This window comes from Dasypus novemcinctus, chromosome 12 (genome assembly GCF_030445035.2).
Source record: "Dasypus novemcinctus isolate mDasNov1 chromosome 12, mDasNov1.1.hap2, whole genome shotgun sequence".
NCBI lineage: Eukaryota > Metazoa > Chordata > Mammalia > Cingulata > Dasypodidae > Dasypus > Dasypus novemcinctus.
In genome coordinates, this window is record NC_080684.1 from 96,966,303 (window position 1) to 96,993,658 (window position 27,356).

Genomic DNA, 27,356 nt, shown 5'->3' on the forward strand with positions numbered 1-27,356 from the left:
CAAGTGCCCAATCAGCTGCGAGCACAGAGGCTCTGGGCACGGAGGAGGTTGGGACTTGGTCCAAGCCTTGCAGATCTGTGAGCAACAGCCCATGTGATCAGCACCTAGGACTGAGGGAAGAGAACAAGGGGGGAGGTGGGGAGCACAGAGGAGGAAGGTTCAACCACGTGGGGAGCAGGGGGATGAGCCTCCTATGCTAGCCCTGGGGCTCCATCTCTTCAAGTCTTTTTTTTTAGAGATTTAGATTACATAAATGTTACATAAAAAATATAGGGGATTCCCATATGCCCTACCCCCACCCCCACCCCCACATTTTCCCACATTAACAACACCTTTCATTAGTGTGGTACATTTGTTACAATCGATGAACACATACTGAAGTACTGCTACTAACTGTGGACTACAGTTTACATTATAGTTTACACTCTACCCTGCACAATTTTATAGGTTATGACAAAATGTTTAATGACCTGTATCTGTCATTGCAATGTCATGCAGGACAATTCCAATGTCCTTACACTTATTCTTCCCTCTCCATCCCCTCAGAATTTCTGATGGCCACTGCCTTTATATTAATATCAATGGTAAAAGTTTTTCCATTGCTAGAATAGTAAGACATCTATATTAGAATAATAAGAGTCCTTGAGTCCATTGTTCATTCCCCAATCTTGAGGAATTAAAAAAATTTTTTTATTGTTTTTTTGAAGATACATAGATCACAAAAAAAGTTATGTTAAATAATATAAGATGTTTCCATATACCCCACACATCACCCCCCCACACTCCTCCCACATCAACCTCTTTCATCAGTGTGGCACATTCATTGTATTTGGTGAATACATTTTGGAGCTCTGCTGTACTGCATGGATTATACTTTACGTTGTAGTTTACACTCTCCCCCCAGTACTTTCAGTGGGTTATGGCAGGATATATAATGTCCAGCATCTGTCCCTGCAATATAAGTGTTCCACAAGATTGTGCAATGATGGATATAGGACATGTTAAATTTCACCAGAAATGTATGAAAGTCTATAGGCTAAAATGTAATCCATAATGTCAACCATAACGTAACTAAAAATTTAGAAAATTATACAGTCTAAAATATAAACCAGAATGTAACCAAAATGGAACCATGTTTGGTAGCTATGTTTCAATATCTGTACATCTGCTGCAGCAAATATAACATGAACATGTAAAAAGATCATTGCTGGGGAAGGAGGACAAGGGTTTGATGTTAGATATATGGGAGTCCCCTATATTGTATATGTGACTTTACTGTATCTGAAACTTTTTTGAAGAAAAAAAAAAAAAAGATGTAGACATGAGGAAGAAATGAAAGAAATTGCCTTGCCACTGTACATACAGGGCAACCGCTATTACAATGATGAAAGGCAAAATGTAAAAAAGTTTTATGATATTTTTCATATTTTAATACCCCAATTTATTTTTTCTTTGTTTTAGTTTTTCTAAATTAGTATGTATTCTATTTCTAATCTTTAAACCTATCATTACTATTTCATTTTCCTATGAATTGAATTTGGCAATACAATAAGCTTCATTTTTGAAGAAGTTTTGGACCACAGAGGAGTTCAACTATGGCAGGGGAGGAATGCTGGTGTGGAGTGTTATTGATGGGGGACACATGGTTGGGAGGGAGTTATCCAGGGCATGTATATAGGGTATATAAAAATGTACAGATATTCGTTGGGTATTTTCATAGTAATTAGTTACAAACAACAACTGAGGGAGTGCTGAGTTCCTAGCCAGGGGAGCTCTGTTACATTCCCCAGTGAAGCAGCAACAACCCCCCAAGTGCAAGGGCAAAGATCAGTGAAGAAGAATTGTTCAATGATGAGCACTTGATATTGATGACTATGCTTAGGAGCCTGTGTGCCTGAAATTCAACTAGGCCTAGAGCTGCAGGGTACCTAAGAGGTACCTCCTGAGAGCTTCCATGTTGCTCAAATGTGGCCACTCTCTAGGCCAACCTCAACATGTAAGTGCATGGCTCCCAGGGATGAGCCTCCCTGGTGCCCAAGGATTACTATCAATCACTAACTGGTGATTCAAATAGAAAACGACCTTGAATAAAAGGGGGAAATGATAAAGACAATTGAGTTTATATGGCTAACAGTCTTCAAAAAAGAGTTGGGAGGTCATCAGAGGGGTTGCACTTATGCACGCCTCAGCAGGATCCCAGAGACAGCCAAAGTAGATACAACCCCAGGTACTGGTGCTCCTGAGGGCTAAGGAGACACACAGGTTGTATGGTCATGGCAAATGGCTCTGGAATTCAGCGCCTTGTCAGTGGGCCCTACTTTGTTATTTGTGTTCCTGAGTGTGATGGACTCAGATGTAACCTTTCTACACATGCCTCTTCTGTCACTCTTACTGGACCTGTGGTTGGTGCTGGGCTTGATGTATACTCAGGAGACTTGAATCTCTGGACTGGCCATGTGTCAGCTGGGTCCTAAGCCTCAGCAGACTTGCAACTCCTACTCTCTGGTTCGTTGGACTTACCAAGGTCAGCTAACAAGGAAGTGAAGATGGTCAACCACCACAGCAGGGAACTGAGAAAGCCTACAACTCCAAGCAGGAGAATCGCATCCATCAACCATGTGAAATCTAAGCCCCCTCTTGATATAGGGGTGGAGTGGACATCACCATCCCAGGGTCCACAGGATGGAGGAATAAAATATGGATTAGAGTGGACTTACTGGTGTTCTACTGTAGAATAACTGTGACTAGTAATGGAAGAAACTGTAGCATTGATGTGGAGAAAGTGGCCACGGTGGTTGCTGAGGGCAGGGAGAGGGAAGAAGAGATGTGATTTGGGGGCATTTTCGGGACTTAGAGCTGTCTCCAAGTCTTGACCTCAGAAAGAGTCAAGGTGCCAGGAGGTGGTCCTATGGGTGGGGGGCCCCCCTGTGGGGCATGGTGAGCCCAGGCAGGGTGAAGCCAGATAATTCATTAATTCCTCCAAGGTCCACAGTCGGGTTCCAGACCCTGTGTCAAGCGCAATGAAGAGGGGAGGCCCTGCCATGCTGGGAGCCAGGTCACGTCTCCTGGCCTGCAGGGGGAGTGGGGAGTCGCCCCAGGCATGGGCCCCGGTGGCACCAGCAGGACCAGCACTGTCTACACCGAGTGAGCCGGGTCCTGATCCTGGAGTTCTTGGAGGGACAAATAGGCATCAGTGTTCAGGGGCAGGTGGGAAGTGAGGACCCTGCCCTGGCCGTGCCCAGGAAGGGTGGCCCAGGGGAGACCACGGGCCTCCACAGGGCTGGGGGCAGGGGCCTCCTCCCGAGCTTCTCGGGGTGAATGGAGACCCACCAGGTCAGGGGCTCCTGGGGAGGGAGTCTCCAGGGGCCTGGGGGCCAAGTCTCCAGGGGTACTCCCCTGCAGGGAGGGGGGCAGCCTCTCTTCATCAGCCCCCCTGCCCCCAAGGGCGGTGTTTGGGGAGCCTGGGCCACCGAGGAGACTGGGGGAGAAGAGCAGCAGGTCTTCCCCTGGGGGGAAGGTGCAGTAGGCATCGTCCTCCCCTGGCAGGGGCAGCAGGGCTGGCAGGGGAGACCCCGCGGGTGCCCCAGGCCCCCCTTCGTCAGGCTCCTCTGCGCAGGGGTCGTAGGTGAAGTACACCTGGCAGGCCTCGATCTCCAGGGCATCCGGCAGGTGGAAGAAGAAGTAGCCCTGGTTGGTGAAGCAGCTGGCCAGAGAGTGGCCGCTGGTGTCGTGCGAGGATGACTTGTCCTGCTGGGGCAGCAGCAGCTTCAGGGCCTTGGCGTCCCGCTCCAGCACCTCCAGCGGGGAGATCTCGGGCGCCAGCCCGCCAGGGTTGAAGGAGGAGGAGGGGAAAGGCGAGGAGAGCCACTTCTGCCAGGAGAGAGGTCGGGGAGGGTGAGCGGGGCGCCCCTGCCACCCCGACCCCTCCGCAGACTCAGCGCCAGCTCCCAGCTCCTCCTCCTCTCCGCTCAGGGCTACCCCTCCGGGAAGCCCTCCCTGATGGCGCCCTCCTTCCTTGCCCCTGCCACCCACTGGCTTGGGGCACCTCGGCCCAGGGCTGGGGCTGATTCACAGGCCCTGGGCAGGCCTCCTGGGCTCCCAGTAGGGTGCTCGAAGAATGTCTGTTGGGTGAATAAGGGGCTGTTTATCATGCACCTTCTGTGGCCTGGCCCTACTCCTCAGAGCCTCTGGCAGACATTAGCGCGAGTGGTGAATTAACCAGACAGGCCCAGGCACAAAGAGCTCCTGGCTTCCCAGGTGCCTGGGGAGGGCACGGGCTCCCCCTACTACTAAGCTGGAAACGTCTCTGCTGGGCGCTGTCGGTATCCCCCATATCCACCTCTCCCTCCCAGTGCCCCGCGACCTCCTGGGGAGAGGAACACGTCCATCGGGAGCCCAGAGGGCACTGGCAAGGAGTGGGCAGACCCAGCTCTACGCCCGGCTCACAAGCTGTGTGACCGTGGGCAGGTCACTGCACCTCTCTGAGCCTCAGTTCTCCCCCCGCAGCCACCCCACCCCCCAGTCACTTCTTTCCCAACTTCCTCTGGCAATCTGTCGGGCCAGCAAGGAGAGGGGCAGTGAGAAAACGGAGGTGCAGACACCCGGCCCAGGCTGCAAGGCAGGCTGCACACGGAGGTGGCAGCGGCAGGAGCCCCACAGGCAGCCCGGCAGGGCTTCCGGCAGATGAGTTTGCGAACCCCGGCAGCCTCTGCCGTGGGAGCCCTCAAGGGCTGGAGGTAGGCTCTGAGCATGGGGACCAGGCCTGGCAGGCTCCCCTGCAGCCGGGGCCCAGCACAGGGCCCGAGAGCCCCATCAGTAGATTTCAGGTGAGCTGCTGGGCCTGCAGAGGTGCCTGGTTCTCCCTCCCCAGGTGAGCTTCCGGGCTAGCCGGCCGTTACACACACACACACACACACACACAACTACGCCTGCACGTGCTCACACAGCGCACGGACGTCCACACAACGACTCAGTGACACCCTCCCACCCCCACTTCTTTAAACACCCCCAGGAACCAGGAGTTTGTGTTAGAGAAGAAAAGGCCGAGAGAGGGGGACAGGGCGCCCTGGGGTGGCAGAGAGCAGGAGCGGGAGGAGGCCAACAGCCTGGGGAGGTTTGCGGCACTCGGGGAAGCAGCGAGGCCGAGCCCGGCAGCCAGCGCGGGTGTCCAGGGGCGCACGGGGCCCTTCTCGGAGGCGTTTGCGCTCAGCCGCTTCCCGCGCCTCCACCCACCCTGGGGGTCAAAGAGACGTCCGTCCCCTTCACAGCTCAGGCCCCGATTCCGCGGATGGGGCAGACCTGGTGGCCTTGGAGTGGGGGTCCTGGCGTAGAGAGGAAAAGCGGCAGAGGAGAGGGCAGGGTCCTGACCAGCCCCACCCCAGCCACGCGGTGTATCCCCAGGACCCCCTCGGGACACCCTGTTGGCCAGGGCTAACCTTGTGGGACATGGAGAGGTTTGCAGCTCTCCAGGAAAGACCCTGCTTCCATCTCAAAATGTCCTCGGCCCAAGGCGTCAGGAGGACACTATGGTTAGAAGAGGCCTGAGGATGCATCTAGTCCTCCCACAAAGTCCAATGTAAGAACTCCTCCTGCAACAGTTCTGACACACAGGCAGCCAAGGCTTGCTTGAATACCTCTGTTGATGGGGCACTCACTACCTCTAGGCCTGACAGAGGAATTTAAAGGTGATACATTTCCCCACATCAAAGATACTGTAAGGAAGCGGATTTGGCTCAACTGATAGAGCGTCTGCCTACCACATGGGAGGTCCAGGGTTCAAACCCAGGGCCTCCTGACCTGTGTGGTGAGCTGGCCCATGCGCAGTGCTGATGCACACAAGGAGTACCCTGCCATGCAGGGGTGTCCTTGTGTAGGGAGACCCCACGTGCAAGAATTGCACCCCGTAAGGAGAGCCGCCCTGCACAAAAAGTGTGCAGCCTGCCCAGAAGTGGTGCCACACACACAGAGAGCTGAAACAACAAGATGACACAACAAAGAGAGACACAGATTTCCGGTGCCTCTGACAAGAATGCAAGTGGACACAGAAGAACACACAGTGAATGGACACAGAGAGCAGACAACTGGGGGGAGGGGAGGTGGGGAGGGAAAGGGGAGAGAAATAAATAAAAAATAAACCTTTTAAAAAAAAAAGATACTGTAGATGAGATACCCCCAGTCTTGGGGTCCAAAGAATTCCAAAAGCGGACCTGATCAGTCCTGACTAGAGAATCCCAAAGCCAGCTCATGACAGCACTGGTCCAGGATGGCTCTCCCGGCCCTCACTGCTCCTCATATCTTCCCTCCACCCCTGCGTCACCCCCACTGTCCCCCTAAGGAGCCTGGGGTGGGGTAGGGTGGTCGAAGCAGCCCACGACATCCCCTTTCCCGCATGAAGCTTCCTACCAAACTGGGTGTGGGCGGAGGGAGGGCACGCCTGCGCTTTGTGGAGTTCGGAGTGGCCCTACCCGGTGGGCCGCACTTGGAAAATGAGCCTGTGTTTGTGCCTGGAAGCAACTGGAGAACCAGTGAGGGGCCTGCAGAACTTTTGCTGGGGCAGGGCCTGCACAGGCTTTAGATGGGGAGGGTGGTCGGCCACACACAGGTGACAGCCCTCCTAGCTGGGGTCCCTTGCGTGCTTACTGGGAACCGGGTTGTATTCTTAGGGCAATACACACGGCAATGCTATTTTTTCACCCTATTTGACAGATGAGGAAAGAGAGGCACAGAGAGGTTCCGTAACTTGCCCACAATCACACAGCCTGGGAAGTCCAATTCAGATAGGAGCTGCCAGGCAGCTGGGGGTGCCAGGACTGGGGAGAGGGGCCTGCACCCACCCAGGAGCATTTCATCTCCTCTGCAAAGTGCGAACACCGCTAAGCCTGCACCCCACTGCCACCCCACTGGCACCACTGCCCGCCCTCTGGCCAGCCAGTGTCAGCTGCCCCCTGCTGCCTCCGCCTGTGGACTTCTACCTGGAAATCTCCTCCATGCTCTGAGCTCAGCTGGGAAAAGAACTCCGAAGGGTCTGGGATGTGGCACTGCAGAACCTTCTTCAGCCTGCGCAGGAGAGAAGGAGGGAGGGTGGAGGGTGAGGCGGGGAGGGAGCCGCGGTCTCAGTCAGCTCCAGCAGCCCTGCAGGTGGGCCGTGTGGACACCCCACATTCACTCATTTATTCACTCACTCTCGATGGAGTGCCTGCTTCAGGTTAGGTACTGTGCTGGGTGCTGGGGACACAAGAATGACCGAGGCAGAGGAGATCCTGCCCTAGAGGGGCTGACATTCTAATGGGGAGACAGACAGAAACGAGTGTGCAACACGCCATTCGTTCTGGGGAGAAAGAGAGCAGGGTGCTAGGTGAGAGAAGAACTGGGGTGCGGGACCGGGAACTCCACAAACCAGGGTGGTCAGGGATGGGGGTGGCTGGAGCAGAGCGAGCCGGAAGGAGAGCTGCTGGAGCGAGGCCAGGCTGTGACCTCCCAGCAGGACTGCCATGGATGGTGGTTCAGGTCGTGCACTGTCTTAGGGTATTTGGCTTGAGGGATGGAGGGGAGGCCCGGGCATGTGCATGCATCTGCCTGAAGGGACACTATTTTCTGATTCGCACAAAGCTTGCAAATGGCTGGTGGTAGACCCCAAGGGTTGGGTGTATTCCAAACACTGTGGGCAGCCCCTGCACATGCTAAGCAGGAGCGCTATCTGATTGAGAATGGGTTAACGAGGGGCAAGATTGGCAACGAGGAGGCCAGCGAGGAGGTAACTGCCGTCATCCAGGTAAGGGCGTCTCCTCGCCCAGTCTGGGAACAAGAGTGATGAGCAGGGAGATGGAGTCCCTGGTGTATCTGCAGAGGGTGCAGCTGGGGCTGGTGGCGGGAGGGGCCGTCCAGCTTTCTCAGGAGGGCAGGAAAAATGGGGGCCCTGAGAGGTGCTAGTGGGGAGCAGGAGACGTGAGCTCCTGCCCCAGCTCTCTGCTAATTGGCTGTGACCTTGGGCAGGTCGCTGGCCTCTCTGGCTCCAGGCCAGCTAAGAGGGAATGGCCATCAGTAATGGAAGAAATTGTAACACTGAGGTGGAGAAAGTGGCCAGGTAGCTGCTGAGGGTAGGGAGAGGGAAGAGGAGGTGTGATGTGGGGGCATTTTCAGGACTTGGAGTTGTCCTGCGTGGTGCTGCAGGGACAGATGCTGGACATTGTATGTCCTGCCATGGCCCACTGGGAGGACTGGGGGAGAGTGTCAACTACAATGTAAACCACTATCCGTGTGGTGCAGCAGTGCTCCAAAATGTCTTCACCAAATGCAGTGAATGTCCCACAATGACGAAAGAGGTTGTTGATGTGGGAGGAGTGGGGTGAGGGGGGTGGGGGGGTATATGGGGACCTCATATTTTTTTAATGTAACATTTCAAAAAAAAGGCGGGGAGAGGGAACGGCAGCCCTTGACTTGCTGCCTTTGTGAGGTGCTACAGGCAGGCACACTGCAAACCATAAAATGCTGTCTCATCTCTAGGGAGGAGCAGTGTCCCTTGGGTAGAAGCGTTGCCGGGAGCCTGGGGTCCGGGACTGTGAGGGGTGTGAGGGGACACGCGTGCGTGCTTCCTCAGAGAGGAAGTCATCAGGCGCAGGGCGCCGGAGCCAGGCTGCCCGGGTGCACACCCAGCTCTGTCACTTATCACCTGTGTGGCCTTGGGCAAGCGACTTAACCTCTCTGTGCTTCCTCAGCCGGAAAACGGGAATACTGGACTACAAGTACGAGCTGGGTTGTCAGGAAGTTTAAGTGAAACGGCTAAGGGAAGGCCGCAGGACGGTGCTGAAAGCTGCTCTAACCCCAGCCCCGGTTGTGCCCTGCACAGCGGCCACTACGCTACCCCAGGGGACAGCTCAACTCCAGACCCAGAGGCACCCGCCCCAGCGTCTCATCTCAGATCTCAGAGGCACAGCGTACCCCCTGCTGTCGCCCGCCTCGCCTCGGGGAATGCCGCCACCCTCCCCCTGCTGCTCAGGCTAGACTCCAACTCGGCTCCTTTCCTCTCCCAACGTCTCCCGACTCCACCCGTTTCTCTCTGCTTCTCCACCCTCCCCTCCTGCCTGGGCTGTGGCGACGGCCCCCTCGCCGCCCCTCTCGCCGCCCCCCACTCCCCTCTGCCCTCTCCCAGGCCACTCTGCACACAGCAGCCAGCGCCACTGCCTGCAAGGCCGATCCCATCACAGTCCTGCAGGGCCCAGAGTGCAGCTCCAAATCCTCGCCATGGCCTCGCAGCCACGTGGGGGCCCCCCGTCAGCCCTCGGTCCTGCACCCCTGACCCCTGGCCACTCCAGCCTCCCTGCACTCTCAGTCCCTGGAACGCCCCTCACTCTCTTCCCCAGGGCCTTTGCACAGGCTGTGTCCTCCGCCTGTGAGGCTCTCCCCCCCCCAGGCCACCCCCTCCCCTCCATCCCTTCCAACTGCAGTGGAGTCATCACTTCCCCAGGAAGCTTCCCTGACCGCCCCCAGCTAAGGCTCCTCTCCCTGCCACCTGCTCCCAATGCATCCAGCACCTCCTTTCCCCATCCTAATCACGGGGCATCATCCACGTGTGCGATTAGCCACACACTTCCCCCGCCGGGCGGTGAGCTCCTGGAGGAGGGGACCACCTGCCTGTGGTGTGTCATTATGCCCTGGCACCTAGCGGTAGCTGGCACTCAGCTGGTGCCCTGCAAAGGAAGGCGTAAGAGAAGGCGTGTGCAGCCCTGGCAGACCGCGAGCCCTCCACACAGGTGGCAGCCGTGCCCACGCGGCACACACGCGGGTGTGTACACACCAAGTCTGGAGAGCGGTGCTCTGGGCAGGCCCCCCGTGTCTCCCCCAGTCTCCTCCTGGGGCTGGTTCCTTGGGCCAAGTGGTACCATCTTTGGGGGCATCACAGGGAAAGGCCAGGTGTTAGGCAGGGAGGACCCTCAGGGGGACAGAGGGAGCACAGGTGAGGCACGGCAGGTGTGCGCGGTGGGGGCATGAGGGGCAGGGAGGGGGCTCTCTTACCACGGCCCGAAGGACTGACAGTTGGCCAGCAAGTAGACTAAGAGGACGAAGCCAAAGACGCCACTGAGGCCCACGATGACATGGCCGAGCCAAGAGGTCAGAGGTTCTTTCCCGGGGGCTGCGCAGGTGGTGGGAGGAGAGGGGGTTAGAGCAGTGGCCCACTAGCCCCGGACCCCACCAGCCCAGTGCCCCCCCTCCAGTGCCTCGCCCTGCCGGGCCCCGGGGCCCCGGCCTCCCTGCCTCTGGGCTGCTGAGCGGTTCTGCCTGATGCCTGCCCTCTCTGGGAAGCCAGGTTAGATGCTACAAAGAGACCATCCTTCTTGCCAAAGCACCCATCACCATAGGGTCTGGAGGAAAGGGGTTCCCGGGAGCACCCTGGGCCCAGGCAGCTCCCCTGAGCCCCATGGCAGGCCCACAGCGCCCAGCAGCCAGGGTCTCCACGCCGCCGAGCGGCCCTGCCCCCTCCCGCTGACCACCACAGAGGCCTCTGGGCCTTGCTTGGGCTTGAACTCAGCCCAAAGCATCACGGACCAGGGACAGCTGACCTCTGACCCGAGGCCCTCCCAGGGACACCCCGTGAGCACTGCTGTCTGCCAGGCCGTCGTCACGGTAGCTCTACCTCGGCATCACCATACCCACTTTACAGATGAAGAAACTGAGGCTGCGAGGTGAGAGCAGCCCATCCCCTGCCCTGGCAGAAACCAGGACTTGGAGGTTTCGGAATGGAGAAAGTGTAAGAGCCCTTCCGGCCTCCCTGCTGCTCACAGGGCCTCGGGCACTCCCAGGCCTTCCCTGAGCCTCTGCTCCGGTCTGTGAAACGGACCCCCTGCGGGTCACACCGAGGGAGCTAACGGAAGGCGGTGCCCCGCCCACGGCTCCCAGAGCCTCACCCTGCCAGCCCCAAGCCCCGCCCGCCCCTGCTGCCACGGGCACCTGCAGGCCTCGTCCTGAAGGCCAGGGCCTGGCTCCAGGGGCTCCACTCCGCTGTGTAGCCGTTCCCCTGGGTCCTGGCCCGCACCCGAAACTCATGCAGGGAGTCTGCGGCCAGTGTCACCAGAAAAATCCATTGCTGGTTCTGCTTGAGGGCCAACGAGGGGGTCTCCTGGGGCAGAGACAGGGGGTGTCCGAGTTGGAGGGGTGGCCTCCCCCCTCCCCACGTCCCGTGGCAGGGCCGGGGGGCTGAGAACAGAACCTTCCAGTCCTCCTACCGGCCCCGCCGCCCCGTCCCGCTGACAGGCTCCCCGAGGAGCCACCCTGAACCTCTCCTCCCCCTCGGCCCCCGCATCCCAGGCCGCTGGCTCATCAGCCTGGGCCACCTCCGGAGCCTGCGCCCATCCCCTCCTGGCCTCTCTCCTGCCCCCCTCCTGCTCTGTCGCACGTCTCCCTGCTTCTACCACACCCCACGAGACTCTTCTCCATAGAACCAGAATGAGGGTTTTTAAAAAAGCGTCAATCACCCATGGACGACTTTCCATCTGCTTGTACTAAAAACCAAATCCTCCGGCCCTCCCCCAGCTCCCCAGAGGCACAAGCGCCTCCGTGCCTTTGCAGGGGCCCTTTCCTCTGTCGGGAAAACCCTCCCCAAGGTCAGCTCCTTCTTGACCTTCAGGTCTCAGAGGGGCCTCAGCTGCTCAGAGGAGCCTGGCCCAGTCACTGTCCACTGCCTCAACCCACTTCATTTTCTTCGTGGCACTCGTCTACCCCTTAGGTTCCTGCTCAGTTGTTGGCTGACAGTCTGACCTTTGTCCGTCTCATCCACCCCTCTCCCCAATCTCCGGCACGTAATAGCTGCTTAGGAAATACTTGCTGAATGAATGAGTAAAGGAATGAATGAATGAGTAAGTGAAGGAGGCGCCTAGAGACAATCCAGCCCCACTGGATTTCAAGAGCAGACAGGAGGCTCCCAGGGCCTCTGAAATCTCCCGGGGTGGGCCGGCGCCTGCCTCTCAGCCATGTCAGTCTCGCCCTGGGGTCTGCCACTGGCTGGGAAGGGGATGGGGAGGAGGTAGAGCGGGGCAGCCTGGGAGGAGCAGCGGGGCTGGACTCTTGGCCACCCGCAGGCTGGCTGCAGGTGGCTTTTGGCTTCGCCAAGCTGCGGAACGGCCAGGGCAGGGCAGGCGGGGGCTGGCCGTGGACTCACCTCCCAGCTGCGGCCCAGGGGCCGGACCTGGGCCTCGAACTGCAGGTAAGATGTGAGGTAGTGGGAGAACTGGGGGACGCTCCAGCTTATGTTGCACCTGTGAATCCCTACGTGGACGACCTGGAGGGAGTCGGGGGCCATCAGGCGAACTGGAGAAGGAGAGCAAGGACAGGTGACGCTGGGGCAAGAGGAGACAGGAGCGGCTGAGCCTGCCCCCCTGCCCTGCGCAGCTGCTGCGCTGCCCCCAGCAGGCCCTGCCCCAGAGCTGCCCCCACCCCGGGCCCACACTCCCTTCTCCAGGTCTCTGCTCAAATATCATCTATTTGGAGAAGTTTCCTCTGACCACCCATCACACTCTCTCCCCCTTACCTTTTAATTTTTCTTCCTAGAACCTATAACACCCCCAACATATTAATACTCATTTTGTTTCTTTATTCATTTCCTGTCTCCCCCCACCAGGCTGGGAGCTGGCTGCACAGGGACCTTGTCTGCCGGGTCCTGGGTGCCTGGAGCACTGACCAGCACAGCGGATACTGAACGGATGAAGGGAGGTGACCTTCCTCGGAGCTCAGACTTGATCTAAGGGGTTTGCATGGATCAACTCATTCATTTTACATTTGATGCTTGTAAGATGTTATGATTTCAAAGTCAAGCTAGGGAAGCAGATTTGGCCCAATGGATAGAGCATCCGCCTATTACATGGGAGGTCCACGGTTCAAACCCAGGGCCTCCTGACCGGTGTGATGAGCTGGCCTATGTGGTACTGATGGGCGCAAGGAGTGCCGTGCCACACAGGGGTGTCCCCGCGTAGGGGAGCCCCATGTGCAAGGAGTGCCGTGCCACGCAGGGGTGTCCCCGCGTAGGGGAGCCCCATGCGCAAGGAGTGCCGTGCCACGCAGGGGTGTCTCCTGCGTAGGGGAGCCCCACGCGCATGGAGGGAGCCCTGTAAGGAGAGCTGCCCCACGGGAAAAAAAGCGCAGCCTGCCCAGGAGTGGCGTTGCTCACACAGAGAGCTGACACAGCATGATGACGCAACAAAACGAGACACAGATTCCGGGTGCCACTGACAAGAATACAAGGGGGCACAGAAGAACACACAGTGACTGAATACAGAGAGCAGACAAGGGGGGGGAGAGAAATAAATAAAAAATAAATCTTTAAAAAAAAAACAAAGTCAAGCTACGTTTCTATACTTCTGAGACTCTGGGGCACCACACAAATAACGTTCGTTTTGCACAGCTCTGTGCTGAGCAGTCTCTGCGTCTTGGCTCACAGACTCCTCACAGCATCCCCGTGCTGGGGGTTAACTCTGTCCCCATTTTACAGATGAGGAAACTGAGGCTCAGGCATGTGAGATGGTCTGCTCAGGACGCGCATCCGGTCACGGCAGGGCTTTGAACTCGCCCTCTGCCCCATCCCTTCCCTCAGTAGGGACCCCAAGGCCAGATGACCAGGGAAAGGGCAGGAGCCTGGGGGTGGGGACAGATAAAGCAGGCGTCACACAGAGGGGCTGAGAGGCCGGGGACTCAGCCACTCAGCAACCTTCCCAGAGCCCACCCCGGCCAGGCCTGGAGACGTCGGGGAGTGAGACAGACCCATCATCAGGCACGGCACCCTGGGATACAAACCCCCTAAAGGAAGAGGAACCAAGGGCTGGGCGAGCATGGGAGGGCCTCCTGGAGGAGGCAGCCCTTCACTGAGCTTTGAAGGGTGAGGGGAATTTTCCAGGTAGGAAGAGCCTTCCAGGCAGTGGGACCAGCACTGCAAAGGCTCAGAGGCCCGGATGGGCAGGCTGGGTGTGGAGAGCCGTTGGCTGTGGTGGGGACAGAGGCCAGAGAGGAGGAGCGCTGAGAGGCGAGGCCTGGAGGGAGGCCAGGCCGGCCCGAGCAGCCTCGAAGGCCGGCGTCAGGACCAGGCCGTGACCCCACGGGCAGCCAGCGATGCGCTGGTGGAGGGAGGCTGGAGCAGCGAGGCTCCTGAGCGGGGACAGGGAGGCGGCGCCTGGCCAGGCCCGGCCCGCGCCCTCACTCACGGTTCTGGAAGGGCTTGAAGGTCTGGCTCGCCACCGTCCTGTTCCTCTCCTCCACGCAGCACGTCACGCTCAGGGAGACGAGTTCCGCTGCAGTCAGCGACTGAGACTGCAAGGGAAGGCGGGCCGGGATGCAGCCGGAAGCGGCGGGGAGCGCAGGGCTCCAGGGAGGGCAGGGGCGCGGGGGGAGGGGGCGAGGGGCGAGCAGAACCCCAGCACAGGTGTGGCCCCTTCCCCTGCCCCTACCCAGACAGGGGTTAGCAAACGTTTCCCCTAGGGGGCCACCGGAACGCGTTCGGCTTGGCAGGCCCAGTGGTCCCTGCCACAGACACTGTGAACGAATGGGCGTGGCTGGGCCCCCACGAAACTTTACTTACAAAAACTGGCAGTGGGCCATAGTTTGCCAACCTCTGACCTCAAGTGCAATGGGATGCCTTGGTAGGTAGTGAGTTCCGCGCCACAAACAGGGTGCAAGCAGAGTGGGCCCCCAGGAAAGTATAGGTCTGCAACTCGGGCAATGAAAGTCTCCTCTCCCCCTGCTCTCCTCGCCCGCACCCTGCCTTTTCTGGCAGATGCCCAGGTATTGAGTGCCTCCTGTGGTCAGGTGCTGCTCAGGTGCCTTAGCTACTCACCTCATTTGATTCTCACAGCAGTCCATCCCCAGATGAGAAAACTGAGGCTGGAGTTATTGCTATTGTTATTGTAAAGATGTTGCCAATATTACAGTTGATTGATCACGTTCCCTGTGCCAGGCACTCTTCTGAGCATTTACCATATATTATCTCATTTAATTTTGATTGCTATCCCATCCCCAGCTGAGGAAACTGAAGCACAGATGGCTGATGACTGGCCCAGGGTCACACAGCTAGGAAACGGTAGAGCCAGCCACGTGCAGGCTCCCAGGGCCTGCCAGCAGTCTGGTTCCAGAAGCTGCTCTTTTATCGGCTCCACTGTGGGACATTATTTTCATTGTCCTGCCTTTTGAGACTTTGTATGGTGACTGGAAAAAATGCAGTTTGGGCGTCTCTGGTGCCTGCCGCTGCCATGGAAGGTTTAAGGTGGAATGATTTGATTCACACCCATATGGACATGGCCATGAGCGCTGCAAGAGGCGGGGGGTCCAGCCAACCTGGGTTCAAATCCCAGCTCAGCCACTCCCAAGCTGTGTGATCCCGGGCAGGGCCACACCTCTCTGAGCCTCGGTTTCCTCATTGGTTAAGAAGAGCCTAGGGCTGGTGCCCACCCACAGAGCCGTGAGGACCCGCTGATGACAGCTGGGGTGCCTCAATTCTAAGGGCTTTAACCCTCCGGGCAGCCCTGCTGGGTGGGTGCCCTTCTTATGAGGCCCATTTTGCGGATGGGAACTAGGCGCTGAGCGGCCTGACACCACCCAGCTGGTGTGTGGTGGAGCCAGGCCTAGAGCCCAGGTCACTGGGCCCCCGAATCCATGGCCGTCACCCCACACCTGCCTGCACTCACCAGGAGCTGGAGAAGAGTGCACAGGGCTGTGGTTATGACCAGCGGGGTGTGCTCCCCGCTTGATAAAGACTCCGGAGCACCCCGCAGGCATGGGCAAGACGGCAGGAGCCGAGGCAGGGAGCCCTCTGGGCCACGCCTGGGTCCCCCCGGTACTTCCACCTCCTCCTCCTCCTCGGTCCCAGGCAGCGCCGCTGGGGCAGCCCTGGGCTTCTCCCCCCGCACTGGGCTCGCAGTCCTGGGTGGCAAGGACACCCTCCCTCTATGCCCACCCCTTCCCCCTCCCTGGGCGCCCCTACTCACTTCTGCGTGGGGTCCAAGGATCAAGTTGCAGGCCCAGGATCCCGGCCTCACGGGGAGCAGGTTACACGTTTTGTTCCAGGTTCTTTTAAGGCAAAGGAAACTCCTCAGAGAGGAGACCCCCTCGTGGCTGGCCAGAGGGACCCCTGCCCAGCGCTCTCGGCTCCTGGGACCCCTGGTGGCAGCCGCTCAGTGCCCAGCAGCGAGGCTGCTCTGCCCGTGGGCTCTAGGCCCACCTCGCTGGGGTGACAGGTGCCACTCCCCAGCTGCCCCCAACTGTCCTCTCCTCACCGCACACCTTGTCCTGCCCTTCCCACCTCAGCTTGGCCGGGTGGTCTGTCCCCACACGGCAGCAAGTGATCTTCCGGAAACACAGGCATGCTGGCGACACGTGCCCTCCCCACCGAAAGCCCTCCAAAGCCTCCTCCTGGCGCTCAGGGTCAAGAGCAGGGAGGGAGCCAGGGTCCAAGCCCAAGGCCACGTCTGCCTCCCCCTTCCCCCACCCCGTCCAATCGGCCCCTGGTCCTGGGGGGCTCACCTCTGTCCCAGCCTCGTCTCTGGAGTCTTCCCTTCTTCCCAGCCCCCACCGACCCTGCCTGGGCTCAGACCCTCACTCACCTGCCTCCTGGGGGATTGGGCAGAGAGGCCCCTTCAGCGACCCCCTCTCAGCCCCCAGGCTCCTCTACCCCACCCCCAGTCCTGTTCCCCACAGCTGTCTTGGGGGTCTCCCCAAATCCCAGCTTACTCAAAAGGCTTAGGGAGCGCCCTTGATCCCGGATCCCGAATGCTGAGTCCAGCCTGGGCACAGCAGGTTTGCAGCCCAGGGTCCCAGACCACTCTGTGCACCTCGTCTGCCCCAAGGCAGCCCGGCCCTCTGCCACCCCACCTCCCGCTGGGTTCCCTGCGTCTAAATAGACCACCCCCAAATTCTCTCCAACGATGCCTTGACTCCAGGCCTGGAAACATTTGTGCTCCTAAGAGCGGGCAGGGCCGACCATTCCAGGGTTCTGTAAGGGCAGACTTCTTGGAGCCTGGCATTTTAGGATCCCAAAAACCGAAAAGTCGGTGATTACAAGACAGCAGCACCCTGGCACCCTGCCGCTTGCTGGCCGATGGCACCCACCGCTTGTCCGACCAGGCGCGGATGAAGCAGGGCGCGGCGGGGGAGCTTCCATTCTGGCTCCAGAGGCAGGAGATGTTGGCTCTCGAGTTGTAGAAGCACGTGAGCCTGGCAGCATCTGGGGACGAGACAAGGCGTGAGTGGCTGCAGGGCCCCGTGCACCCAGGGCTCGCCCCACACCCCTGCTCCTGTCACCCTGCGCCCACCAGATAAGGTGGGCGGAGAAGGGACACGAGCCTCCCAGGACCCTCGGGCAGTCAGAAGGCAGCAGCGACGGGAAAACAGCGTCTTCCTGGGGCTTGGAGACGCACAGGCGGCAGCAGGGACAGAGGGCCACAGGGGTCTCCGGTCCCTGCTGGCCCTGCCATCCCAAGCCCCTGCCACCCTCCCCCAGGGAGGTGAGGCCATGCAGCTGCCCCGGGTCTCACCGTTCTTGGCCGCCGCTGGCCCAGGGACCGCCAGGGGAAGGAGGACGGCGAGGACCAGCAGACACCAGGACGGAGCGGGGGCGGCCATCACATGCACGGGGTGGTTCTGGGGGGCAAGGGGAGACAGATGGATGAAGCCCCCCTGCCCCAGAGGCAGGCTGAGCCGGGGGCCTGTCCTGCTGCAGCTTCAGGCACCCCAGAGCCCGGCGGGTTGGCAAGGCGCATCCTAAACATCTGCCCTGGGGTTTAGGAAGTGCCTGAGACCAGGCGCGGCTGTAAGTGCTCTGCCCTGACGTCCCCTCCAAGGCGCTCTGCTGTGACCCTGACAGGGGCGCCCTCCACCCCACCTGCCTGCGAGCTCTGCACGGGAGGGGCCAGGCCCTGGGTGGCCGCGTAGCCCGCAGGCAAGGCGCGCCCCTCCCTGGCTGGCGGGGTTTTGGGTTTTTCTCCACCCAGCCCTCTCAGAAGCCAGCACCCGGGTTTCCTCCCACGCCTTTTAAGCACGGGATCCCCAGCCCGAGCTTTTAGAGGCCTTAGCCCAGGGCTTGGTCCCTCTTTTACCAGATTTGCACCCAGGAGTCTCTGCCGCCAAAGCCCTCCCCTCTTCAGCTGCGGCACCATTCTCCGCCAAGCGGGTGTCAAGCAGGGGCCCCCCCCAGAGGCGCCGGGCCCGGGGACTGTGGCTAAGGTGGCATTTGAGGTGCAGTGACTGATGTCTTCTGTCAAGGAGCCTTCTCAGGGGCCTCCTAGCCGCCCCGTGGAAACTCTTGCTCATGCAGAGCCAGCGCACGGCGCCGGCCGCGTCCTGCTGCAGTGGAAACTTTGTGCAGAGACCCCAGGTGGCCTCTGTCCCCCCACGGGGGCTGGGCAGAAGGAGGAGAAAAGTGAGTGCGGCCACTTCAAGACGGTGGGCTGCCCGGAGGAGAGGGCCCAGGGGGAGGAGGGAGAGGAGCTGGGGGCCCACAGGGGCTTCCAGGGCGAGGGGCTGGTGGAGTTGCCGTCAGAGCCTCGGACACTTTGGTCCTAGACCTGCCAGGCCCCTGAACGTGGGGCTTTGGTCCCCTCCCCACGCCCTCTTCCAGGCTCTCCTTCCACTCCTCCACCCACACCCGCTTCTCCCTCTGCCTCCCCGTTCCCTGCCCCCTCTTGGTCTCGCGTCGGCTCCAGCCCTCACCTCCCGTGGTCCTTCTCCAGCATCTGCTCTGAGCCTTGACCTCACTCCCAATGGCCTGTGCAACCCCCTGACAGGAACCCCAGGGGTCCAGCGAAAGTCCAGCGCTCCCCCTCAGCTCCTCCCAACTGGCTTTTGGGTTTGGAGCCATCGCGCCCTCACCTTTCCAGTCTTCCAGCCATCCCTGTGTTCCCTTCACCCCCATAGCCTGCCAGCCAGGAAGCCCCCGAGTCAGGACCATCTTCCCCTCCCCAGAGCCACCTCGCAGGCCAGCCCAGGTCCCCCAGCCCAGATGACGGCAGCGTCCCCCTCTGCAGCAGCCGCACCTCGAGACTCTCAGAGGCATTCCCCAAAGCCCACCTCCAACCATCCACCTCCCTGCCCAGAAACCCTGAGCGGTTCCCCTGCAACCCGGAGCCTGAATTCCCGCTTTCCAGGTTCCAAATCCCCGTTTTCAGATGGGAAACTGAGACAGACAGCTGCTAAGAGGCAGAGCTGGGCCTGAGCAGGTGCAGCCCGCCCAGCACCCAGGCAGGGACCTCCGTACTGGGAACATCTCGGACAGGCCTTCCCGCTCACGGTGAGTCAGGCCGTCCATGAACACGGACTGACGACCTAATATCACGACTGGCAGATGTGCGCTGAGCCCTGGCCCGGCGCGTCACACGCACCATATAGTTCATCTGTGCAGCAGCGCCAGGGTGGGGTAATCCCCAGCACACAGACCACGAAACTAAGGCTCCAAAACAGTAACTTGCCCCAGGTCCAGGTCCCATATGTGACCAGAGGCAGAGCCCGCTTTCCAGGCCAGCCCCGCCCCCAGCCCCCTCCCTCCCACCGCTCCATTCTGCCCCAGGAGTCAGGGCTCAGCAGGGGCATAGACAGACGTGCAGGGCGTCTGTCCTGGCCACGCCCGGCACACCACCCCCACGGGGCAGGGGCTCGTGTCCCCCTTCTTTGGCTCCCCAGACAGCACAGGGCACAAGGCTGGGACCCCAGAGGGCACAGAGGCTAAGGTAGGGGTTCCCAGCAAGGCCCTCCTGTGCCCCTTCCATGCTCGATCGCTGCCCTGGGCAAGGGTGGTCACTCCTCTGCGGGGGTGCGGCCCCAGGTCAGGGGTGGACCCAGGCCCCAGCCGTCAGGGCAGCCTGAGTCCCTGGAACAGAGCCCCAGAGCCCCACAGGGAGAGAAGGGGGTGGGCAAAGGGGTGCAGGGTCGAAGGAAGGGCAGGGCCGAAGCACAGGCCCCAGCAAAGAGGCGATGGGCCAGAGAGGAAAGCATTGCCTAGGCCACCCAGAGCCAAAAGGGTGCAGGCATGGGGAGAAGCCCACCCAAGGAACCGGGCAGAACGCAGGGGGAGAGCATGAGGGACCCCGAGGGGGTCAGGGCTGGGAGGGCGCCCTCACTGGAGAGGAGAAACTGAGTCTCAGAGACGCTAAGGGACCTGCTCAAGGTCACGCAGCGAGGAAGAGGTTCAGCCTCAGGGGACAGCAAGGAGAGCTCGGGCCCGCTCTGTCCCAAGTCCTCCTTCCAGGTCTCTCGCACATGCCCACATGCCTGTGCCCGCCCTCCACGACCACAAGCCCGCGCGCACCACTGACTCACTGTGCCGCACCGCAGCCCTGGAGGCGGCTATTGTCATCCCCGTCCAACAGACGTCAGAACCGAAGCTTAGAACTGCCCGCGTTTGCTCAGAGGCGGGACTCAGACCATGTCATCTGGTTTCAAGTTCAATGGTGGTGATGGGGAGGGGGATGACGATAGTGATGGTGGTGATGGTGATGAGGATGAGGATGGTGATGGTGAGTGATGGTGATGATGGTGATGGTGAGGATGGTGATGGTGAGTGATGGTGATGGTGGTGATGGTGAGGATGATGATGGTGAGTGATGGTGATGATGGTGATGGTGAGGATGAGGATGGTGAGGGTGATGATGGTGATGATGAGGATGATGATGGTGAGTGATGGTGATGATGGTGATGGTGAGGATGGTGATGGTGAGTGATGGTGATGATGGTGATGGTGAGGATGAGGATGGTGATGATGGCTACTGCAAGGCTCTCACTCTGCCCAGCCCTGCTGTTAGCGCTTTGCGTACATGGTCTCATTTCAGCCTCAGCTTGTATAGTAATGACTAGTATCCCCCCCTTTATAAGATGAGGACACCTCAGGCCAGAAGGTGGTGGGACTGGATGTGAACCCGTCAGATGTAGTCTGAGGCCCCCACCAGGGCTGACCTTGCGTGATTCAATGCCAGGTACTTGAGTGGGCTGGGGAAGCCAGTGAAGCAGGGGCGTGGTGACCCACCTAACATCAAAGCCTCCCCCTCTCCCCTTGTCTTCTCTTGATATCTGCCCTCCCGCCCCACAGGGCCAGGCTCTAACTCCAAAGGCATCTCCCTAGACGAGGACTCAGGATCCCGGTGATGGGGGATGGAAGGGGACCGTTGGGGATGGTGCGGCCCCTCAGCCACCCTCACCATGATCCCAACCCAGGGTGGGAAGTCTCAGGCCCCCAGGAGAAGGTGTGCGTGTTCCGGCTATGGATTCCCCCTTCCAAGGCCAGTGGACCCTAGTGCATGCCCAGGCACACGGCTAAACAGGGGACGCAATTGGACTCAAACCCAGGGTTCCGGGCACCAGCCCAGGGCTCCCGGAGACCTCCCGGTACACCCATGTCATAGCCAGGGGCCAGAAGGGACCCTTTCTCCTGCCTCACCCCCAGAGAACTGTCAGTAGAGGGCAGGAGGCACTCCTGTCTCTCCCACCCCACATCCCAGCCCCCTTTGGGGGCGTGCATCCCATCTGAGGCTCGGGCTGGCCTTCTTCCTCCCAGGTCTCCCACCCCTTCTGACCCCTCTGGGGGTGGGGGGGAGCTCACAGCCCAGAGCAGGCCCCAGCCTCCCCTAGGGTGAGCTGGGAAGGAGGGATGGCTGGGGACCGGGGACCAGTTCCATCTCCATCCAGGAGCCTTGAAAGCAGGGCCCACCACCTCCCCCAGGGGATTCCAAGACAAGGTCGGGGGTAAGGGCTGGGGGGTTGAAGTTCAGGCAGAACCTGCTGGGGAAACTGAGTCAGAGCTGAACGACGTCTCCCTGACCTTCATTCCCAGCCCCGCCCTGGCTGGCGCAGAGGCCAGAAGGGAGCCCCTGGGTGCCCCGTGGGCAGGGTAGGGTGCGGGCAAGGCGGGGGCGTCACCTGGCTGAGACATGAGGCTGCGGTGTGCTCTCTGCCGTGCTCCCAGCTGCCAAGGCAGTGGCCATCTCCCCAGGGCCAGGCTCCGTCTCTAGCGGCAGACGCTGATGGAGCCAGCGAAGACTAAAACCCCAGGGCCAGCCCACTTCCTGTGCAGAGGATGGAGGGGCCGCAGCCTGGGGAGGGCGGGTGGGGACGGGCTGGTGAGAAAGCCCGAAACTCCCACAAGCACCTAGGGACCAGATAAAGATCTCCAGCTCTCCCTCCTCCAGCGGGGGCGTCCTGAGCTAGAGCAGGGGCTGTGGGCCGTGGTGCGTCGGCACACACACTCACAATCACACGCTCACACACTCGCACTCTTGAACAGAGGCCCCTCGGCACACAGGAGCTCAAGGGGACACAGCCCCTTCTTTCCTGAACCACCCCCACCCCATCTCACACAGGCCCCCCCAAACCTCTGACACCTTCATCCGGTCACACTCCCACCCCGCTAACACCCAGGCCTCACACAAACATGTCCCTCCCCAACCCTCCTCACCCTCACTCCCTTTTCATCCAGCCTCCCAGGAAGCCCCTCACCAAGTTTTATAAACTTATAGTTTAACATTCAGAGGTGACTCTCAGGGCTCTGAGAACAATCTGATGGACATATATTGAGCATTCCAGAACCTTCTCTTCCTCTGAAGTCATGGTTCCTAATCATCCCCTATCCTTCTCTCTCCCTTTTTTTCAGAAAAGAAGACTGGGACTCAGGGTTTTGTTGGGGTTTGTGTGTGTGCGTGCGTGTGTGTGTTTAATGATTAAAAGTCACGGATCCCTCGTTAGGAGAACGCACTTCTCTAGAGATATGCATTGCCAAAGACCTCGGTGATGGACCCCAGAGGCAGCAGCTTTCTCCCTTTCTCCTCATCCGAGCTGCTCTGGCTCAGAGACTTGTTGCAACCTGTTGCTTCTTTCTGAGAAGGGCTGAGGGAGAGCAGGATGGGAAGTTGAAAGGGAAACTGCAGAAGCTTCCATCTGCACAGAAGTGAAAAAGTGGAATTGAAGACCCTAAAAGGAGAATCAAGCCCAAGTCCCCTCTGCAAACGGTGCTGAGCCGGGGAGGGAAAAGCGCGACGGCCGCACGGCTGGGGAGAGCAAGGCTGCACTCGAGGCTGCTCTCCAGCTGGGTGGCCCTGGCCTTTCTGCATTGCAGTCTCCGGCACCTGTAAAATGCAGACAAACAGCCACTGCCTGGCTATGTCAAGAGGAGGACCTAATCAGAGGTGCAGCAAGCTCCCGGCAGCTCAAGCTCCAGGCACTTCCTTCCCCGCCCCACGTTCCTTCATCTCCAGGGGAGGCTTCCTGGCTGCAGGACAGGGTGACAAATACAGGGGTGACAACGACAATCACAGCAGCACTCGCTGGGCATAGACTATCTCTCGAGGCTGCACAGGTTCTCCCGGAGGGGGAAGAGCTGGTAGCTTCCCCCGCAGACCCTTTTGTACTGAATGAATGAATTTCTTGCCCCCAAATAAATGAAACGTTGTCTTCATTTCCCAGGGCTGCTGTAACAAAGTCCCCCAAACTGGGTGGCTTGAAATGACAGGGACTCATTTCACAGCTCTCGAGGCCAGTAACCCGAAATCGAGGGTCACCGGGGCTGCGCGCCCGCTGAAGACGCTGCATGCCGTGCGGGCGGGCAGGGGGTCCCGTGCTCTCTCCCGGCTTCCAGCGGTGGCCGGCCATCCGTGGCGGTGCGTGGCCTGTGGCATCACTCCCTCTCTGTCCCCTCTGTCACGCGGCCACCTTCTCTGTGCCTCTGCCTTGTCTCCTCTCCTCCCATGAGGACAGCAGCCAGAGTGGACTCATCCTCCTTTGTCTTATCTCAACTGTTAGTAACAGCTTTAAGGACCTTCTTTGCAAATCAGGTCACATTCACAGGCCCGGGGCTTAGGACTTTTAGGGGACACGATTCAACCCAGAAAGAAAAAGTACGTCTCTAGCCAGAGCCGGGGGTTAGGGACGGAGCAGCCCTGGGTTGCCGTGGTTTGGCACTGGCCAGCCCTGCATGTCCTGCCCAAATCTTTTCTTCCTGCCTCCACGCCTTTTTCCTTCTTTCAGCCATGCAGTGAACATTTCCTGAGCATGCAAGATGCCCCAGAGGCCAGGCCAGGCAGGAAGGAATCTGAACCCATTGAGCAGCCGAGGCTCTGCCTCACAGATGAGGGGGCTCGACCCCCCGTCGTGCCCCCTGGGCCGTGCAGCAGCAGGTGTGGCCTCCATCGGCCGAGTCTGCTTAAACAGGGCAAAGCGAGGGGCAAGGGGCGGCCCCAGCCTGGCCTGAGCCGCCGTCGTCTCCCGCCTGGCCAGGTTGACAGTGGCCTCTGACCTGGTCTCCCGATTTTCCAGTGTATTCTCCCCTCAGCAGCCAGAACAATCTATTCAAAACCCAAACAAGATCAAGTTCACCCCACTCCCACTCCCTTTAAAAACCTCCCAGTAGCTTCCCTGCACATTTGTAACAAAACCCAAACTCAGTCTCAGCCTAAAAGCCCGGCCTGAGCCGCCCCGCCTTCTTCTCTGAGCTTATCTCCCGGTTCCCTCCAGCTGTCCTGGCTGCTCATCCAACATGTCAAGTTCTTGGTGCCTGGGGCTCTGTCCTCACCAATCCCATGGCTGCCCCCCAGAGAGCTCCCCAGAGAGCCACCTCCTTCTTCCCAATTCACAGGGAGGAAAACTGAGGTCTCAGGCCATCCAACCAGAATGTGGCAGAATCTGGATCAGAACTCGTATCTGCCTGACGGAGGAGATCAGATTCTCTCCATGACACCTGGAAAAGAATCTAGACGCTTCTCTGACAGCCCAGGCCCGCTCAGGTCTTTGTTTCAGGAGTGCTGGGGGTGGGATTCAGGCCCCTCGCGCAGCAGGCCCTTCCCCTCCCAGCACCGAGCCGCCAGGCACATCCAACTCTTGTATCTCCACCTGCTGCTCCTGCACCCTTCAAGCGCCCCACCTCGCCCCTCCCCGCTGGGGCCTCACAGCGTCCCGCTGTAAACCAGCTCTCCTGCACCCTCAGCCGGCATGGACAGGCTCAGCAGCTCAGCCACCACTGAACCCAGCCCCCTCCCAAGGGCCCCACTTTCCTAAGAGCCGTGGGCCTATCGGGGTCAGCTGGCTCCGAAGTCCCTTCCCGACCGTGACTTTTCCACTTGCCCATTGCAGGGCCACCTCCTTGGGTGGGGTGAGGGTGGGGTCAAGCCAGGCTGCCCGACCCCTTCTGCCTGTGCCCCCCAGCCCAGGCGTCCACCAAACAGCCCCTCCCCTGTTCACTTAAGCTGGAGCTGCCGGCCCTCAGCCTTCCGCAGCACCCAACTCCCGGGAGACTTTGGGCTCTGTGTTCCGGCCTCCACATTCCCAGCCTGACTCTTCCCCAGCGACCCTGCTCCTCATCAGTCACCCACTCTCGGGTCCCTGATCAGATCCTGTCATCACCTGACTGTGCCAGCTGAGACCTCTTAAACTGCCACCTCGCCCCACTTGCTGCCACCACCCCCTTCCACTCTACAGCAGTCACCAGGCAGGGTGAAGGTCAGCTGCATGTCTCAAAAGGGGACAGAATAAAACAACAGTGGCTTTAAATCAAAGAGGACCAGGTGGCTTTATCAAGGTATCAGCACCCGAGCAGTTCTGCCACGCTACTGGGGTCTCCTCAGCCTCTTCCTCTCACCTCATGGACCAAGTGAGCTGCTTGAGTTTCGTATATCACATCTGCATTCCTGCAGCAGGAATGCAGAGCGGCAAGGAGGGCTTGACCCTGTTAAGGACCCCTCCCCAAAACTGTTCTTGACATTTCTAACGTACATCCTATTGGTTAAAACTGAGTCACATGACCAACCCAGCTGCAAAGGAGGATGAAAAAAAATGTGCCTGGCTGTAGCTAGAAGGTAGAGAGGCAGGGCAGAATGGGTGGGGAGACCTTTAACAGTCTCTGCCGTAACTGATCCTCTGCCATCAAAGCCCTCCAGTATCTCCCAGGCCCCCCCGGCCCTCCAGGCCCCTCTCCCTCCCCGGCTCAGCCTGATGGCTCCGGTGTCAATCTGGCTGACACGCTCACGCCCCCCTCAGGTCCTTGCCCCTGCCCTCCCCAGGGCTCTGACCTGCCTCTCAAGTCCGCAGGGGGCCGAATCCTCTGCTGGGAAAAGCCCCACGACCTCAATGCCAGGCCCCATGCTGACCAGGAGATGCGCCCTGGGCACCAGCAGGGCAGGGAAGCCAGGCACAGTCAGGTGTCCAGCCCTCGGCCCAATCCCCCCCAGACAGTGGGTGCCCCCCCATGAAATGGGCGCTCAGAGGGACGAGGGCAGGACAAGAAGGAGAAAGGCAGCCCGGGGGCTGGTGGCCGAGAGGGCTCTCCCCCCACACTGACCCCGAGCCAACATCCGCCCTTCACCGGGGGCACCAACCCCCCAGGCTCCCGAGTCAGTAACGGGGCCATCGGCCTCAGCCCACCCCAGCCCCGCCCCTGCTCCCAAGCCGTCGCCCCCGTCGTCCCTCCTTTGCCACCGCTGTCACCTCCTTGCCAGCCTGCGTACCCGCGTTCCTCCGTGTTCCTCCTGAACTGCCAGCGCTCCAGCCTCACCGCCCGCACTCCTCACGTGTCACGGCAGCCGTGTTGTATCTCGGGCCTTCTCTGTGCTGGGGCCTGCTCTAGGATGACGTGGGAAAGGAAGGAGGAAAGGAAGAGAAGGAGACGCACAGGTCCAAACTTCTAACACCCTAGAGATGCCAGAGAAGGTGAGTTCAAAGCAAGCCAGAGTGTTCAACAGGAGTGCCACCCAAGGCGGTTGTCAGGGTGTGCCACCACGCCTGCAGGCGCCCGCAGCAGGGCCACCTCTATGGCAGTGCCTGCCAGCATCTCTGGTGCACGATCCAGCAATTGCATGTCTAAGGCGCATCCGACGGAGACCATGTGTCCACGTATGTACACGCAATGCGCGTGTACTGATGAGTTCACGTGGTGGCAGGGCTGGAGGTGGCCTAAAGGGGCGCAGGAGACTGGGGACACCCACACAGCGGAGTGCCACGCAGCCGGGGCCAAAAGAACGGGGCGGCCTTCTGTGTCCACACGCTGCATGGTTACGTGACAAGAGCAACGTTCAGAAAGAAGTGTGTTGTGCGCCACTGCTCAGGCAGAAGGAAAGGGGGAGGTGTGAGCGGGGGTGTGAGCAAGTGTGCCTGTGTGTGTGTGTGAGGGTGAGTGTGCGAGTGCTTGCGTAGATGTCTGAGTGTGAGCTCATGCGAACAGGCACTGAGTCTTTGAAGGAATACCTAGAAACTGGGGACAGCGTTTTCCTCCCAGGAGGGGAGCTGGGAGGCCCTGGAAGCAGAGGAGGGAGAGGAACTTTCCTGAATTCACCTTTTGTGCCATTCAAACTTCATTCCGTGGAAGCATAATATCAGTTTCGGAAAATATAGGCAAAACCAAAGTCAAAATAGAAAGTATG

General features: G+C 59.5%; 1 protein-coding gene across 2 annotated transcripts; it reads right to left on the bottom strand.

The window, feature by feature from the left end:
* Positions 1–647: 647 nt before the first annotated feature.
* On the bottom strand, positions 648–27,016 carry IL2RB (interleukin 2 receptor subunit beta). Of its 2 annotated transcripts, none has more exons than XM_058308779.2 (10): positions 26,445–27,016; positions 17,505–17,610; positions 17,080–17,194; positions 15,960–16,041; positions 14,184–14,289; positions 12,152–12,300; positions 10,945–11,113; positions 10,012–10,129; positions 6,972–7,056; positions 648–3,870 (listed from the first exon to the last, which is right to left on the bottom strand). In XM_058308779.2, the coding sequence occupies exons 2-10, from the start codon at positions 17,590–17,592 to the stop codon at positions 3,136–3,138; spliced, it is 1,647 nt and encodes a 548-aa protein (XP_058164762.1). In that variant the 5' UTR covers positions 17,593–17,610; positions 26,445–27,016; the 3' UTR covers positions 648–3,135. The 2 variants fall into 2 exon arrangements, with proteins under 2 accessions (XP_058164762.1, XP_004447082.1); XM_004447025.4 differs by lacking the exon at positions 26,445–27,016 and adding an exon at positions 21,874–21,975.
* Between the last annotated feature and the right edge of the window lie 340 nt (positions 27,017–27,356).